The following is a 15,864-nucleotide window of genomic DNA, read 5'->3' as shown; positions in this document are numbered from 1 at the left end:
GACGTGGGGAGGCTCAGCCTGGAAGGGCTGCTGTGAGAACGAGCCCCGCTCTGATGCCAGCAGCTGAGGTGGAGCGAAGGGGACGCCAGGGTGGTCACCTGCCCTCCTGGACACGGCATGGACCAGACCGAGCTGTGGTCAACCGCTCACGGGGGCCCGGCAATGCAAAAGGCCAGATGGCTCCCCGGGGAGCACCTGGGAGCGACCGCAACTGGAGAATCCTGGTTGACCCTCAGATGCCTATGGGGAACCTTCCGTGCAGCCTTCCGGGGAGGGACCCGACCCGTATGTTTCTCTGGGGACGACAGAAGGCTGGGAGACCTGCCGCTCCCCCACGTGCCCGAGGAAGTTGTGCAAGGCTTAGGCGGGGGGGAGAAGTCACTTGAACGTGCAAAGGCCTACTCCTCCAGGCATATTTCCTTCAAAACGTGGGACAAGCGGCTGCATGGGAACCCTCACCACCAAGGCCTGGTTCCAGCACTAATGCTGCGCCAACCCATTTGCGCACTGACAAAAGGCTGCCAGCTTCGGGTTGGGCCCAGAGCCTGTGAAGTCTCTCCGGCTTTACTGTAACCAGTCGGCTACTGGCTGCAGGACACGGAGGTCCCTGCCTTCCCAGGGTGCACCGGGGAGGAGGCCCACGTGGATCCTGCAGGAAAAACGTGGTGGGGACACCCAGGCTTTGGAGCCAGGTGAGGCTCTGGCCAATGAGCAGCGGCAATCCTCTGGGAAATGCCCCCTGCTTGTCACCGGGTTGGGGGAGCCGAAGGATCTGACCGCAGCACACCCAGAGGCCGCGCCGCACTCGTGGCTGGTGTGGCCAGAGGCACGCTCTCATCAAGGGCCTTGTCCTCATGGAGGACAAGCCCTGGGTGCCTCCTCCTGCCGTACGGTCCACGCCCTTGGCTCTGGGAGCAGCCAGGGATTTCCCTTGTGCATTTTGTCAGACATTCGTCTCCGTTGGCCTTGACCTTCTCGTCTCTCCCGCCATCAGGCCCTGCGGGCTCGTCAGATGCCCGGGGCAGCATGGTGCTGTCCCGCTGTATCCATGGACTCAACCAACTGGAATAACTATTCAGAAAAAGCTTGCATGCGCACCGAACATGTGCAGACTTGCCTTGCCGTGCCCTAACACGACAGAGCGGCCATCCCTATGGTACTTAGGCTGTGTCGGGAACCGTCAGTCAGCCAGAGACGGCTGAACGTCTGCAGGGGGCTGTGTGCGGTTCCTACGCAGCACAGCATCTGCGGGTTTGACATCCTCGGGGGTGGGGGGTCCTGGGACCAAGCTCCTGCAGACAGCGAGGGAGGGCGGCAGCGGGCCGATGTGTAGGGCATGCCCTCCCCTGGTCTGGAGTCCCAGAGGCAGCCCTGAAACACCATTAAGAGGCTGGCGCCGAGCTGCAGAAGGCGGAGCAAGCTCGGAACTGGCAGCCGACCCATGGCACCTTCGTCCTGCAGGGCTGGGAGGCAGTGCGGAGACCGATGTCCCGTCACCGTGCCTCACTGCCTTTCTCACACCGGAGGTCTGGGGCCAGGGGGGTGGTGAGGTTTTAGGCCCCAAGGAAGAGTCCTCATGAAGACACAGTGACGGTTCACCTGACTTGGCAGCCCAGGCGGCCACCTCGTACCCCTGAGCGACGGAGAACAGGACGGGGAGCAGCTGGGGTGAAGAATCTGCCCAGAGGAATGCCTGTTGCTGTGTGAAGGGGGCGGGACCAGAGACGGGCAGGCGGGCATTCCGGGAGTGGCTCCTGGAATGTCCATGTCCGGGACTGAGTGCCTGGCACCCGGGCGCACTCTGGGGCTGGACACCTCCCACAAGCCCCAGATCTCTGGTCACATGTGAGGGCCCGGGACCAGCGCTTCCTCCCCGGCTCACTCCATCGTTTTGGTTGACTACAGTCCACTTTCCCCAGTAACGCACAGGTTGTAGAACCTCACAAAAGAGGACGGTTATCATCAGGGATGGTGGACTCTGGAGAAGAGTGGCCATCATCACCACTGGGCTTCGCTGAACAAGACCCTGAGCTGCCTGGGAGAGGAGTGTGTTTTGGGCTGCACGTGGAGTAGTAACACCTGAGACGTGGGGAGCAGGGTGCGTGTGTGTTTGCTGCTATGTGAGGCAGCGGCTTTGGCATTTGTCCACCAAACCCTTTCTGCCCCTCCACTGGCCACCGCTTCTCTGGCCAGGATCTCCAGCCTTTGGAAAATGGCTTCTGGCCTCCTCCGCAAGGTCTCGAGCTTCAGGCCAGATTCGCACCTGGAAGGCGAACCTTCCACGGAGGGGGGCCCCAGGGCAGCCCCACTTCCGAGGGCTGACTGCTCAGCTCTGCTTCCACTTCTGTGAGCTCTCCCACGGACCCTTCTCCGCGCTTAAGTTGGTCCAGGTACATTTCTACTGCTTAAGACTCAAGAAACCAGCAGGCAGGTAACTCCCTCCCGAGACTGCCTCACACACTGTGGCTTCTCAGTGGCCGCCGGCCAGGGCGTCCAGTGTCGGTCTGCGGGGCTGATGGGAGGATGAATGAGTGGCATTCAGCTCTCAGTTCAGGGTCTGGATGTGTGGGCTGGGGAAGTCGGGGGCATGCTGGGGCGGGGTGGGGGAGTCACCTGAGCACAGGAGGAGGTAGAGAAGGGAGCATCAGGCCAGGGAAGGCCCTGGGGCATGGGGCTGGGGAGAAGCAGGGGAGGCCGGTGTGGAGGCAGCCAGAGCCACAGGGAGTCCGCACAGAGCCCCTGGCTTCGCTCTCCCTGCCTGGGCTCCTTCCTTAATGTCCGTCTCTCAGGGAAAGAGCAATGCCAAGGGCGCGAGGCCCAGAGACCTGACACCCGCCCAGTGTGTGCACAGCGTGGAGTGTAGCTGTGGACGGAGAAGGCTGAGGCTGAACTTCAGCCCAAGAGCCAAGGGACTTCCTGGGGGGCCCGGGGACGGCAGGACACCCACTGGGAGCCTGCCTGGGCAGGGGGAGGGGACCTCGACTCCACACACCTAAACCACACTGGAGGAGGAAGCAGATGCGCAGTCGCTGCTTTATTGCAGGCTAGCTCAGGATCGACCCCGCCCCAGGACCCCAGGAGTGTGCTCGGGACCCAGAGCAGAATTCCTTGGGAGCCCCTATCCGTGACGGTTCAGAGCTGGGCCCCCAAGATTGAGAGCTGACAGCTGGGGCGGGCACAGAGGGGGCCTGGCACCCTAGTGCACGGATGGGTTGTTCCCTCCGAGCACCCATACACCCTGCCCATGGGGAGAGCCCCAGGCCTTCAGCCCTGGTTGAGAGGGATATGAATGTCCTGGGACCCCACCACCTCCACTATGGGCACAGCTACCTCCCGGCCACAGCTGCCGACGTGAGCTTCAGGCCAGCTCTCAGCTGCCGAGCAGAGGGCCCAGAAGAAGCGGGCAAGAGCATGCTCAGATACGAGGAGAGGCCGGGGCTCTGTTCCTCACCTGGGTGGTGGTGGGTGGGGCTGGGGTCAGGGTCAGGGTCAGGGGAGGCCTTGGGCAAAAAGACAAGCAAAGAGCTGGTGAGGGCAGGTGGCAGGCTGCAGCTGGGGTCCGAGCTGTGTGTGTGTGTGTGTGTGTGTTGGGGGGAGCATGGGGAGCAGGCGAGCACGTGCCGAGTGACGGGGAGGGAGGGGCAGGAACACACATCATCCAAGATCACGCGTGCGCCAGGGTCCTGAGGCCCACCTGGGCTGAGGGGCAGGTTAGTGCAGGAGAAGCCAGAATGAATTAGACCAAGTAGCCATGAGGAGACACCCTGAGAGTCAGCAGGCCAGACCCAGCAGAGGAGGCCTGGGCCCTGAGGACAGGGAGCGGTCAGGGCGGCGCGGGGCCCGAGGGGCCGTGCCGGCTGCAGGGCTGGGCTGGGGCGAGGGTGGGCTGAGCACTCATGCAGAGGACTCGGGAGCCTCCAGCAGTGGTGACTGTAAACTTAAACTTCAAGGAGGGCCCCGGCCACCAGGCACTTGGCGGGGGGAGGGGTGGCGCTTGAGGCCTGGGAGCCCTGAGTGACGATGGCACTGGCAGAGGCCAGGGGGCTGTGTGCCATGCACCGAAGTCGTCTGACGAGGAGCTGAGTGAGGAGAGGCTGCCCAGGGAGGCCCTGAGCGGGGCCTCGCGGTGCTCCTGCTCTGGTTAGTTCCGTACTGAGAAAGTTTCCATCCGGTTCAAGCTGCTTCCTGGTTGGTGTGCTGCTGGGTGGAGGCCCCCAGCCTCCTGGTGGGGCTACCGCATGCCCTGGGCCTTGGAGCCCCCCTCTTGAGCGGGAGGCTCTCCCAATAACTGGGCGGCAGCTGCCTCTGAGGCCTGCAGGGTGGCCTTGGAGCTTGGGGCACCCTTGCGGGCGCCCTGGGGACTAGGGGGGCCTTTCCTCTGGGGCTGAGGACTCAGCTGGGGGCCCTTCCTGCCAGCAGATGGACTCTTGGAGCCTTTGGCCTTGGCTTGAGGGTGGGCCTCGGGGCCCTTGAGGGGTTTGAGGCCGAGCGTCTCGCAGTAGGTGTTGCACTGGTGGGAGGAGGCAAACTGGTCCAGCAGGGCCGGGCAGCAGCTCTCCTTGAGGCCTTGGTATCTGCAGCCGAACAAGAAGAGCGCTGTGGGGTCCCACCCTTGGGGGCTGACTGGGGAGTCGTGCCCAGGGTCCCTCCCACCCCACCAGAGGGGGGTGGAGTCTCTCCCAGGTGCTACTGCAGGTGGCAGCACCGCCAACCTCAGTTTTACAACGGAGGTCTCACTACACCCTGACACGTGGGACTCCTCGTGAGGACACCTGCCGGTGTAAGCGTGGTTTATGTCAAACGGCCGCCGGAGGAGGCTCGGATCAGCAGCCCAGGCCCGGGCCTTGCTCGTCTGCACCGTGATGAGCACTCCCCAGTGGGAAGGATGCTCGGCAGCACGCGGAGGCGCCAAACCTCAGAGCACCCTGTGTGCGGGCATCAGCGCAGCTTCCAGTCCTGACCTGGGGTCAAGGGCGTGGTGGGGGCAATCACGGGCCTCCAGCACGTGAGCCCAGGACCACGGGTGTGACCAGGCCCCAGGCTAGCCCCTCCGGGCTGCAGAACCACGAGTCAGGACGTCTGACACCCAGAGACCCTTCAAGGACAGAAGACGCGCTCACTCACCCTCGCAGCTTCGTGGCGATCTGCACGTCAGTCATCTTCCAGTCCACGCCTGGAAAGACAGAGGGGTGGGGGTGACATCAGCCTGGGCTGGTTCCAGGTTCCGCTGTCTCAGAAAGACATCAGCTTGGACCAGAACTCCCCAGGACCCAGTGAAGGCACATCTCACACCACCGCCGGTCTCACAGGCAGTGCACCGGCCTCTGTCCTCTTAGTAGTAAGAATACTCCCAGCTTTACAGGCGAGGAGGGGGTTCAGAGCCAGGTGCCTGGCAGAGCCATTGTGAATCCAAGTCACAGCTGAGTTTTCCTGACTCCTGGAGCCAATCTCCTCCAGTCGTGCAAGGCTGCCTCCACTGGGGCAGACCAGGTCACACACTGGATGGCCGCAGGCTTTGGGATAAAATCTCCCCTTCCTCTTAGCAGATTAACAGTCTGTCTGGGCAAGAGACACACGGAGGAAGACAGGAATGCGAGGATAAATCAGGCTGACTGCGGAAACGTGACGCTGATGAGACTGGCTTCCACGCTGACCACGCAGGCAGCGCGCAAGCATGCCAAGGAGCCAGGACGGCCTTTAGCCTTGGAAGAACAGCCAGGCTAAACAGTGAGGGAGTGGGAGGGAGGCTGCCCAGGTATTGGGCCGGCCCACCCAGGTGCCTCAGCATTGGCGGGTCGGGGTGTGTGGTCGGAAGTGGAATCCTCTGCCCCCAAAGGCCCCCTGCCACCCGCCTGACCAGATGCCTGAGCCCGACTTTTCCTGTCACCTTTTTCTCTTGCCAACATTTGGTACAGGTTAGACTGCAGAAGGATGAATTCATAAGTTAATACATGAATGACAGTGGCTTAGTGTGTCACCAGCTTCCCTGCCTCCCAAAATATGGAGCCGTAGACACAATAATTACTGCAGAACCTAGCTCCCATAAAAGGCCTACTGGAGTCAGTTTTGCATCTCTAAGCCCTTGGTTTTCCCAATTCTTTGGCACAGGAACAAGATGGAATAACATGAAATAACCCAGTAACCTCTCCTCCCACTGTAGACATCATTTCATGTTTCCATTCCTGAGTGATGGTTAAACAAAGTAGGCGTGGGGCTGGCACTGTGGCATAGCGGGTGAAGCCGATGCCGGCACTGCAGGTGCCGGCATCCCACATGGGCTCCGGTTTGAGTCCTGGCTGCTCCACTTCTGATCCAGATCTCTGTTGTGGCCTGGGAAAGCAGTAGAAGATGGCCCAAGCGCTTGGGCCCCTGCATCTGTGTGGGAAGACCTGAAGAAGCTCCTGGCTCCTAGTTTCGGATTGGCCCAGCTCTGGCCGGGACCAGTGGATGGAAGATCTCTCTCTCTCTCTCTCTGTTTCTCTGTAACTCTGCCTTTCAAATAGATAAATAAATATTAAAAAGAGAGAGAGAGAGAAAGCCTGGGGAGGACTAGTTCAGGGAGGACTCAGTCTTGCTGGCTTCCTTTGCAGGACTTTCTGGGTGACGGGAACATTTCAGTAAAATAAAGAGAAGTCAGATGAAGTTGTTAACCTAAAAAAGCTAGCCCAGGTGGAGGGGGAGGGGCGACCACACAGCTCCCCAGCCAGGAGGGAGGAGAGGGCTGGGAGGCTGCGAGTGTGAGAAAGTCCAGGGCAGACTGAAAGGGGGGTTGTGTGTTATGGAGTCGATCCCATGTGATGTTTGACATGAATGCCTTCTGAATTTTCAGCTGCCTGCAGCGGGCTCCTCTAAATGCGCTGCAGCGGACTGGGCTGCCCAGACCCTGGGCTGCGTCAGGACCACAGGCGGGATGGTCCCTGTCCAGTGCACTGCACAGGGCGACTGCACAAGGTGAAGCCTTGCAGACCACCGACACCTCCCGTCGCCGAGCCCCTCCCGCCCGCGGCCCTCGTACCTGCCAGGTCTGTGACCAGGAAGCTGCCATTCGTCCACTGATACAGCCAGTGCTGGAAGGTCTGGCACTTCTGCACGGCCTCAGAGACGCCGGAGGCCGCGGGAGGCCCCGCGCAGCCCCATTCCCGGGAGCAGTAGGACTCCAGGGGCTTGCCCAAGTCCTCCTCCAGGGTGGCGTACGGGATGCTGTTTGCAGGCCGGTAGATCAGATACAGGGGGATGATCCTAAACACAGTTTCACCCTGCATGAGCACCAAGGGCGGCCGAGAGGGTGCTTCCCTCCAGCCCAAGTCTGTATTCTTGCCCCTAAAACAAGAGCCCTTCCAAGAAGGGCTTCTCAGCTCTGAACCCAAAAGACAGCAAGGAAGGAAGGCAGCTCCACACTCCCCACCCCCACAGTCAGGGTGGGAAACGGAGGCCGCCAGCTTCAAGTCCTGTCCGTTCTCTGCGGTCAGTGGGCTGGGGAGCAAACACCGTGGTGGCCCAGGCACACTCCGAGCTTGGGTGAGGGCGGAGGCCAGTGTGTGTCACAGGAGCGATGCCTCTACAGAACCCGACCATGGCTCAGGGCCTGGCAGACCGGGGAACGGCAGAGGGAAAGGAGCACACGGCGCAGAGCCCACTCCTGCAGACCCACGCTGACCCTGCCTGCGCACAGAAGCACCCGAGCGGAGCCCAGAGGCTGCGGCAGTCAGCAAAAGCTGAGCTTACAGGTGTGGGGTGTGGGGTGTGGGGTGGGTGTGAGATCAAACCCACCGGGGACTTCTTTGAAGTGAGGAGTGAACCGTGCGGCCTCTGTCCCTCGATTGTGTGGGGCTGCCAAGCCTCCTTGCACACGGCCTCCATGCAGGAGGCCCCGGGAGCCGTGGGGTCACTGCTTCTACACCGTGTGTCACCTCCCTGTGTACTTACTCAGGCACCTCTCCGAAGCCAGGCGCGGCCCGGGCTTCAGCTGCAAAGATCTTGCAGTACTCCCGGCTCATGTTCTGGATCTTGCACCCCTGTGGGTTAGAGGGCATCAAAGCTGATTGGCGCAGGAGCTCTAAGGGGGAGGTCACCTGCCAGGGGACTGATGGCGGCTGCCAGCGGAGGACGTAGGGCTGACTCCCCCATGCCCTGCTCTGCCTTGCTTTTCTCTCTCGTATAACAGAGGGCTATGAGCGCCTTTTCAGGCAGAGGCTGGCAGAGCGGCTTCCGAACTGCATTTTCTAGAGCTCTGTTAGTAGGGGCAGTGCCTCGGATGGCTCTGGGGAGAGCAGGGAAGAGGACACTTCCAAGAGAAAGCGGATTTGCGATGGGGAAGGTTGGAAAACCATGGCCCAAAGGCTTGGAAACGCGCAAGCTCTCGGAGGCCAAGTGCCTGGACCCTGGGCACGTGCCTGGCTCCCCTCTAGGACCGTCCTGGGAGCCAGACAGGCCTGAGACTGACGTGGCTTCTGCCTCCTTAGTGGGTATCCCAAAGGGATCCAGGCTGGGAAAGGAGAGGACTCGAGAGAGGACAGGGAGAGAATACCTGGATGGTGACGTCGTAGTTTCTTCCCAGGAGAGAAGTCTCACTGCTGGGCCCAAACACAAGCAGGCTGGACACCTTGATGATGCACGTGCGGCCCGACTCGAAGAGGGGGTCCAGCCCATAGATGACCTTGGCCTGGGAGGCCTTCCGAAGGCCACACCCACGTCCATGCCCTCGGAGCTCCTCGCTCACCAGTCTTCCAAAGAGCTTGTCCCCCCAGCAGCCGGAGTCAGCCAGACCCTTAGCAAACACCATGGGCGTCATCTCAATCTCCTCGCCAACTGAAGGGGAACAGGGAAAGGTGGGAAACCAGAAACTGCTGCCTGGCCGCCCTGGGGTCGCAGGGAAGGAGGAGCGTGGCGGCCCCCTGCCCTGCTGGCCGCCCTGGGGTCGCAGGGAAGGAAGAGCGTGGCGGCCCCCTGCCCTGCCGGCCGTGGCTGCTCGCCGGGTGTGCACTCCGAGCACCCTGTCTCCTGGGGCCCCTTGGAGCAGAAACCGCACCTGCTCCTCCTGCCACAGCACTGCGTGGGACCCACCACACCATCAGTGCTCGGCGAGCTTCTGGCAAGACAAGGGTTTTCTCTGGCAGCGGCAATCAATACAGGACGCCAGGACGATTCTGTTTCAGATTTGGGTGTTTTGACAAAATGAATAGCTGATTCCATCCGAACCAACACATTTGACAGAAACACAGTTTGCAGGACAAATCCAGCAGTGAGCACCCCTCTGATCGCTAAGTACCATTTCCCACTAAAAGGATCCCTAAAGAAAGGGCTGACTCCAGATCTCGGCAGGAGGTGCACAGCATGGGGCTGAGACATCGTGTGAGACCAGAAAGCATGGAGACAAAAGACACAGGAGCCAACAGGAGGCAACAATGAGACAATCTCAGCAACAAAGAGGCAGTACTGATGGAGTGCACGCACCAGATCCACGTGTCCATACAGGCATCTGCAGAAAACCCAGTCCTCCCTCAAGCAAACCTCAAATCCCACTGGTCACCTCTGGACAGCGCCAGGGCCTCCAATCCCTATTCTGAACTCCAGAAAGTAAGCGAGAAAGAACAAGTAAGGAAGTATTCACCCTGCCTTCTCTGTCGGAACCGTACACACCAGAGAACCAAATAAGCAGTCATTTACGGAAGGAGGATAGAATAAATTAATAATGATAGAATTTTAGTAAAAGAAAGGAAGGAATTAAAATGGATGTCACCCTTCGTGAAGTAATGGATTACAACGCAAGTTGATTTAGGGGTTTCTAACCTTGGGAAGGGTGGATCGTGCAGAACACCTGAAGTAAACACAGCGCGCAATCTTAGCATCAACCAGAGGAACAGCATGTGCCTCCAGACAGGAGCAAATGACATCCCAGCACACCTGTGAACTATCCTGGCCAACGAGGAAGGGCAGCTGAGGCTGACCAAACCTCTGCATCCGGTTACCAACGGTAGATGGGGATATAGCCAAGAAAACCCACAACATAGAAATTCTACACATCAAGTGACTGCAACAAATAAACAGCGAAGAGAAAACTGGCGAGGGAGGAGGGACTGTTACAACTACGAGAGACTTCGGACACACATGAGGCCAAAGCAGTGAGCGGCTGCTGATTCAAATAAGCCAACGCACCTGGGACAACTGGGGAGGCTTTGACTGGATATTCGATGATATTACAGAACTGTTACTAAGTTTTTAGGGGTGAGGTTATATTTGATAGAGATTTAAGTTTTTATTTGGTAACTGAACAAAAGGTACTAGTTGGATGAATGAATGAGTGAGTGAATGAGGGCATTGATGCATTTGTTAGCAATGAAACTAAGAATATGTCTACTGCTGGCTGCCTCCCCGGGCCCGGGCCTCAGTGGGAGCCTTGCAGGCCCATGACAGACTGCCGCTAACGGCGGGCTGAGCCGTGCGGGATGCCCACGCCCCAAGCCGGGTGCCTGGTTGAAGTCCTGGCCGCTCTGATCGCAGTTCAGCTTCCTCCTCTTCCCTGGCAGGCAGCGGGCGAGAGCTCAGGACTCGGGCCTGCAGCCCACATGGGTCCTGGCTCCTGGCTTTGACCTGGCCCAGTCCTGACGTTGTAGCTGGGGAGGGAACCAGCAAATAAAAGCTCTTTCTCTCGCTCGCTCTCTCTCTGGCACTTGACCTTTCAAGTAAATGAAAAGAAACAAACCTTTTTTAAAAATCGCTCAAAGTTTAAAACAAAATGCCAGGCACCTCACCATCACCAGGGAGCCTGCTAAAACGCAGCAGTCCTAGGCCCGACCTGGACGTCGCAGCCGTCTGCAGCAGGCGTTAAGAAAGCGCACGTTCAGCAGTTCCTGTGTGAGTCCAGGGAGCCCGGGGGCCCTGGGCAGGCTCGGCAGGGATGAAGGGAAGAAGCACCACCCCGCCTCCCCAGGGGGCACCACCGTACCTTCACCTTCTTCTCGGGAGATGAATCCAGACAGCACTGCGAGAGAAGAGGAAAGAGGGCAGCTGCCCCAGGCTGCCCTGCCCTGGGAGTGACCCCCCCCCCCCCCGGCCCGTGGCTGCTGCCCGCCCTGGGGGCCAGGCGGGCGGCTGTGCACACTCACCCTCGGGGCTGAGGCAGAAGTCAGTGGAGGCCGAGCCGTGCTCGTTCTGGATGGTGCATCGGTACACACCGCAGTCCACAGGGGACGCCTGCACGATGGCCAGGGCCGCCGGCCCCTCATCCCCGGCACTGCAGAGAGTGAGATCCGTCTGTGAGAGCCTGCGGGCGGCACGGGCCACACCTCGGGCCCAACAGTCCTTCCACCCTACTCAGGGGCTGCTCTGAACTCAGGCGCTTGGGGGCTCTGGGGAGCGGTAGGAGCTGGTCCTGAATTATGCTGATCTGGTCTGTAGCCCTGACACTTGTTGGCTGTGAGACTTCCGGTACGTGACCTAAGAGCTCTGGGCTTCAGCGTCCTCATCTCTCCCATGGGAATGAGGGAGTCTCCCTCCTGGGGCTATTGTGAGGATTAAAGGTGATGGCCTCCAAGTGCTAGGGCAGTAACCCACACGATCACCCTAATAGGGAGCCCGGTCAGCCAGCCATTGTACCCACGCGGCTTACCTCCTGCCCACCTCACCCACTGGGCGCTGGTCCTTGGCCCATGTCAAGACCGAGTCACTGAGGATGTTGAAAAACTGGCACCAGAGCTTCAGGCTGCCGGAGGCATCCGGAAACTGCTCCACCCGGATCTTCCGGATCACCTGGGGGGCTGGCAGGAGCCAGAGCGGAGGTGAGAGGGAGAAGCCACCGCGCTCCTCCTTGGGTGCGCCCTGCCATAGCCCTGCTTCCCCGGGGGGCCTTGGTGGGCCAGGCCAAGTCTCACCCCAATCACGCCACGGCCCTCCCATGTCGAGCACGTTTTAGTTGGTCCTCGCTCACAGCGAGTGCGTGCTCCTGGCCGGCCCACAGAAGCAGGGTAGTGAACCAGGAGCTCCAGTTGCCCCACGGCCCTGTAGCCATGGGAGGAGTCCAATGAGGGGCTGTGGCCACGACCCGGATGCTACTGAAGCCAGGCTTGCCCCAAGTTGTTGGCCCCTTCCCTCTCATGCAACCCAACCCATTTCACGCAGTTGATGCCTCACTGCCCCCTTTCACAGGGTGGCGGGGCCAAGGCGAGACGCAGGCCCAGGCGCCTCTGATTGCAGAGCTCGCAGATGACAGTGAAGAACGTCTTCACAAGGTAGGCGTCCAGACACTGCTTCTTGGCAGCCCCCACCCCGAAGCGTGCCCTGCCCTCTCTGTGGCTCACCTTTGAGCTGGTCTTGGGCTTTCCTGGGCTTGGCCAGAGATTCCTGCCGGCCTTCATCCGGGCCCAGCTCTGTGTCCGCACCACTGGCCTTGGGGCCGGAGCCCAGGGCCGGCTCCTCCTCTGCCCGTGGCACCTCCAGCATGGCCGCCCTTCTGCCCTGGGTAGGAGAGCGCCTCTCCCGCCCCGGAGTCCCCGGGGACCCAGGTGCCAGGCTCTTCCGGGATCCCCGTGGGGAAACTGTGGGGCTCTCTCTCTCTTCAGGCTTGGCTGCCTCCCCGTCTCCTGCTGCTCTGACCTTCGGGAGAAACCTCTTCCTCCGGGCCCCCAGCGCCAGCTCCTCAGGGGTAGCTGCAGGCAGGTCTGTCAGAGCCTCCCCTGGGACCTCGTCCTCTTGGAAGGGCTCCTGGGCCCCGCCCCCTGCCGAGAGCAGTCCCTGCCCAGAGGCTGCCTGCCCCAGGGGCCCACCAGGCCCCTCAGGGGACAGCTCTCCCTCCCCCTCGCTGGGTCCTTCGGAGGCCAGCCGGGTGCCCTCCTCCTCACCTACCACGATGGCGGGGACAGTGAGCGGGCTGGGGCCTGGGCCGCGGGAGCCCTGGGCCGCAGCCAGGGCCCGCTGGCCAGCCTGCACCTCGCGGTCCAGGAGGCCGGTGAGGCGGCGGGAGGTGCAGGGGCTCAGCAGCAGGGTCTGCGCGCTCTGCACCAGGTGGTCGTTCTCCACGCGCTCCAGGATGCGCCTCGATGTCCGCGGGCTCAGCCCAGCCACTTCCACGGTGGGGGCCAGAGTGGACGGGGCGGCCAGACCGCCCGCCGCGGTGCCCTCCTGAGCCTCTGCCCCGGCCTCGCTCGTCTGGGCGCTGGACAGCTTCAGCAGCAGAAGCAAGTAGTTCTTCAGGGAGTCGATGAGGCCAGGGTCACAGCTGCGGGGCCCTGAGGTCCCCCCTTCCCCGGGCGGTGTCTTGGCGCAGGCCCCCTCACTGCTGGCGCCCAGGGTTTCTGATGGGTGACCCTGGGAAGGGGGCCCTGGCCCCAGATGCAGAGTGGGGGCAGAACTCGGCAAGGCCTGGTCTGCAGAGGGCTGGATGGCAGCTGTGCCCCTGTGCTGAGCTGTCAGGGTGCTGGGCAGCCCCTCCCGTGGGCTGCTGGTGGGGCCCATCCCCGGAGGAGAAGGCACACTGGGCCCCTCCTGGCTCGGGCCAGCTGCAGGGCAGCCTCCCAGGTCCACACACAGCATGCCGCCTGGCTGCGCCTCCGTGGGGCAGGGGAACCCTCGTTCTCCTCCCTTCTGCTCCAAGCTCCCCCCGGGAGGCGGCTGGGCGGGGAGAGTAAGTGTTTCTTTATGGGTCTCTGGGGCCGGTACTGCTGCCTCCTCGGGTCTGAGCAGGAAACCAGGTTCCTCTGGGACACGAGACCCTGCTGGGGTCTGTGCAAAGCCTCCGGTGATCTGAGGAGGCCTCGGCCCTTCCGGAGATGGGAGCTGAGGGGCTGCGGCCGGTGGGCTGAGGCTGGTCACGGACGGCGGCTCCAGCTGCCCCGTCGTGGCTGCGGCTGCGCTCCCCCCTGACTGTGTCCCCTTTGCTTCCCGCATCTGTGTGCCTTCCTGAGTCTTCTCACCAGCCTGTGTCCTTTCTGCCTGTGTCACCACACCCCTCTGGGAGCTCTCGACTGACTGTGGCCTCGCACTTTCTTGGGTTACAACTTCCACCTGCATCTCCCCCTCTGCCTGTGTCCTCTGGCTTCTCTGTGCCCCGTCGGCCCAAGGCCTCCCCTCCACCTGCGTCTCTCCCCTCAACTGCTGATCCTGCTCGCCTCCGGCTCTCTGGTCAGCAGATGACGGCCCCCCAGCCTGGGTGTCTGTGTCCATGGGCTCGATGACGTCATGGCTTCTGGAGGTGCCACCACCACCAATGGAGGTGACACCAGAGCTGCCGCCGACCAGGGTGGCTGCAGTTGTGGTTGCCTGGGACTCCGGGACCTGCAGACACAGGGACAAAAGCAAGAGCTGAACAACTCGCATGCTAGGATCTCGCCCAGTGTGGCACCAGAACCGTCCTGCTAGAGGCCTCTCGGGCCTACTGGGGTTAGGGCACAGGCACATGATGAAACCCCAGTTCCTCACCCCAGAGTCTAGACTAGGGACCACCCAGCACCCAGGCCCCACTCTGGCCCTTCCAGCCTTTCCCGAAAGGCCCCACTCATGGGCTCTCCCAGCCTCCAGCCCTCAGGGGCCTCTCCCCAGGACTCCCAGAGCAGTGACTTTGTCCTTGTCCTTTTCCTGTGGCACCAACAGCCCTGGACAGAACTGCAGGCAACGTGGGGAGTGCCAGAGCCCAGCCTCAGGGAGCACCCACTGGTTACGTGGGGGAGGGCAGTAACAGGATGCCTGCAACCAGAGAGGGTAAAGTAACCGGAACAGAAGTACAAGAGCATTCTCCCGGCACCCTTGTGAAGACCTCCTACAGGCCACGCCCAGGCTGGACCCCCAGCTATCACACGGCATACCTCACTGCTCACACGCGTGACACACTCATGAGAGATCAAACAAGGGGAGGGATCTCTTATCAGGCAGTATGTGGCAGAGTTCAGAACAGAAGCTGGAGGGCGCTGTGGTGCAGTGGGTTAAAGGTCCCAGCCTGCAACACCAACATCCCACATGGGCACTGGTTCAAGTCCCAGCTGCTCCTCTTCTGATCCATCTCTCTGCTATGGCCTGGGAAGGCAGAAGAAGATGGTCCAACTCCTTGGGCCCCTGCACCTGCATGGGAGACCCAGAGGAAGCTCCTGGCTCCTGGCTTTGGATCGGCTCAGCTCTGGCTGTTGCCGTCATTTGGGGAGTGGACCAGCAGAATGAAAGACCTCTCTCTGTCTCTGCCTCTCTCTGTAGCTCTGTCTTTCAAATAAATACAATAATTCTTAAAAAAAAAAAAAAAAGAACAGAAGCTGGTGCATCCGCTTCAAAGCCCATATTCTTTGCTATTATACTGTCATGTCACCAAGTCAAAGGACTTTCTGTCTAATCAAGACACTACTTTCTTTGCCTCTTCTATTCAATAGCATCAGAACAAGCACACAACAAAGCAAACTTCATTGTTCGTGAAACTAGAGGTAAATAAAACAATCCCAAAAAACAAGCCACAAAGGACAAATGCTACCAAAAACAGACAGACGCAGACCCTGTGGGGCAGAGGAACCCAAGCTGTTGTGGGGTTGGGCTGGAGGCAGGTGCCCGAGCATGCCAGCAAAAACAGTCAGTGTGGGGAAAGGCCTCCCCTGGAGGACCGGGTAGAAGCAGAAGACACAGGGGTCGACCCAGCAGAGACAGGGAGAGGAGAATGGACACCAACAAAGCCTCCGTGAGAAACCTCCCCAGCACCGCTGCACCAAGAAGACTGGCGCTGAACACACAAGGACTTAAGGAACAGTGTTCCCACGAACCCAGAGAACAAACTTCAGTCAAAGAAAAGATGATTAAGGAAACCATAGCAAAAGAACAAATGGCAAGACTAACTATAAGTACATTCAGTTTCTATGTACACATTACACACACATTATATATGCATCATACATTAAT

General features: G+C 60.6%; 1 protein-coding gene across 5 annotated transcripts in view; it reads right to left on the bottom strand.

The window, feature by feature from the left end:
- Window positions 1-3,008: 3,008 nt before the first annotated feature.
- ALPK3 (alpha kinase 3) overlaps window positions 3,009-15,864 on the bottom strand; it is a 49,189-nt gene continuing 36,333 nt past the window's right edge. For all 5 annotated transcript variants that reach the window (XM_051834231.3, XM_051834232.3, XM_089310756.1 and 2 more), the window contains 9 exons: window positions 12,297-14,268; window positions 11,609-11,756; window positions 11,106-11,233; window positions 10,946-10,981; window positions 8,528-8,808; window positions 7,927-8,015; window positions 7,016-7,239; window positions 5,125-5,173; window positions 3,009-4,574 (listed from right to left, as the gene is read on the bottom strand). In XM_051834231.3, the coding sequence (XP_051690191.2) occupies window positions 4,232-4,574; window positions 5,125-5,173; window positions 7,016-7,239; window positions 7,927-8,015; window positions 8,528-8,808; window positions 10,946-10,981; window positions 11,106-11,233; window positions 11,609-11,756; window positions 12,297-14,268 (3,270 nt within the window). In that variant the 3' untranslated portion in view covers window positions 3,009-4,231. The remainder of the gene's footprint in view (window positions 4,575-5,124; window positions 5,174-7,015; window positions 7,240-7,926; window positions 8,016-8,527; window positions 8,809-10,945; window positions 10,982-11,105; window positions 11,234-11,608; window positions 11,757-12,296; window positions 14,269-15,864) is intronic.

The sequence above is a fragment of the Oryctolagus cuniculus genome, chromosome 12, assembly GCF_051225735.1.
Source record: "Oryctolagus cuniculus isolate XC-2025 breed Fujian yellow rabbit chromosome 12, ASM5122573v1, whole genome shotgun sequence".
Classification (NCBI taxonomy): domain Eukaryota; kingdom Metazoa; phylum Chordata; class Mammalia; order Lagomorpha; family Leporidae; genus Oryctolagus; species Oryctolagus cuniculus.
Note: the sequence above shows the minus strand (reverse complement) of the source record. Positions and strands in the feature narration are given on the sequence as shown.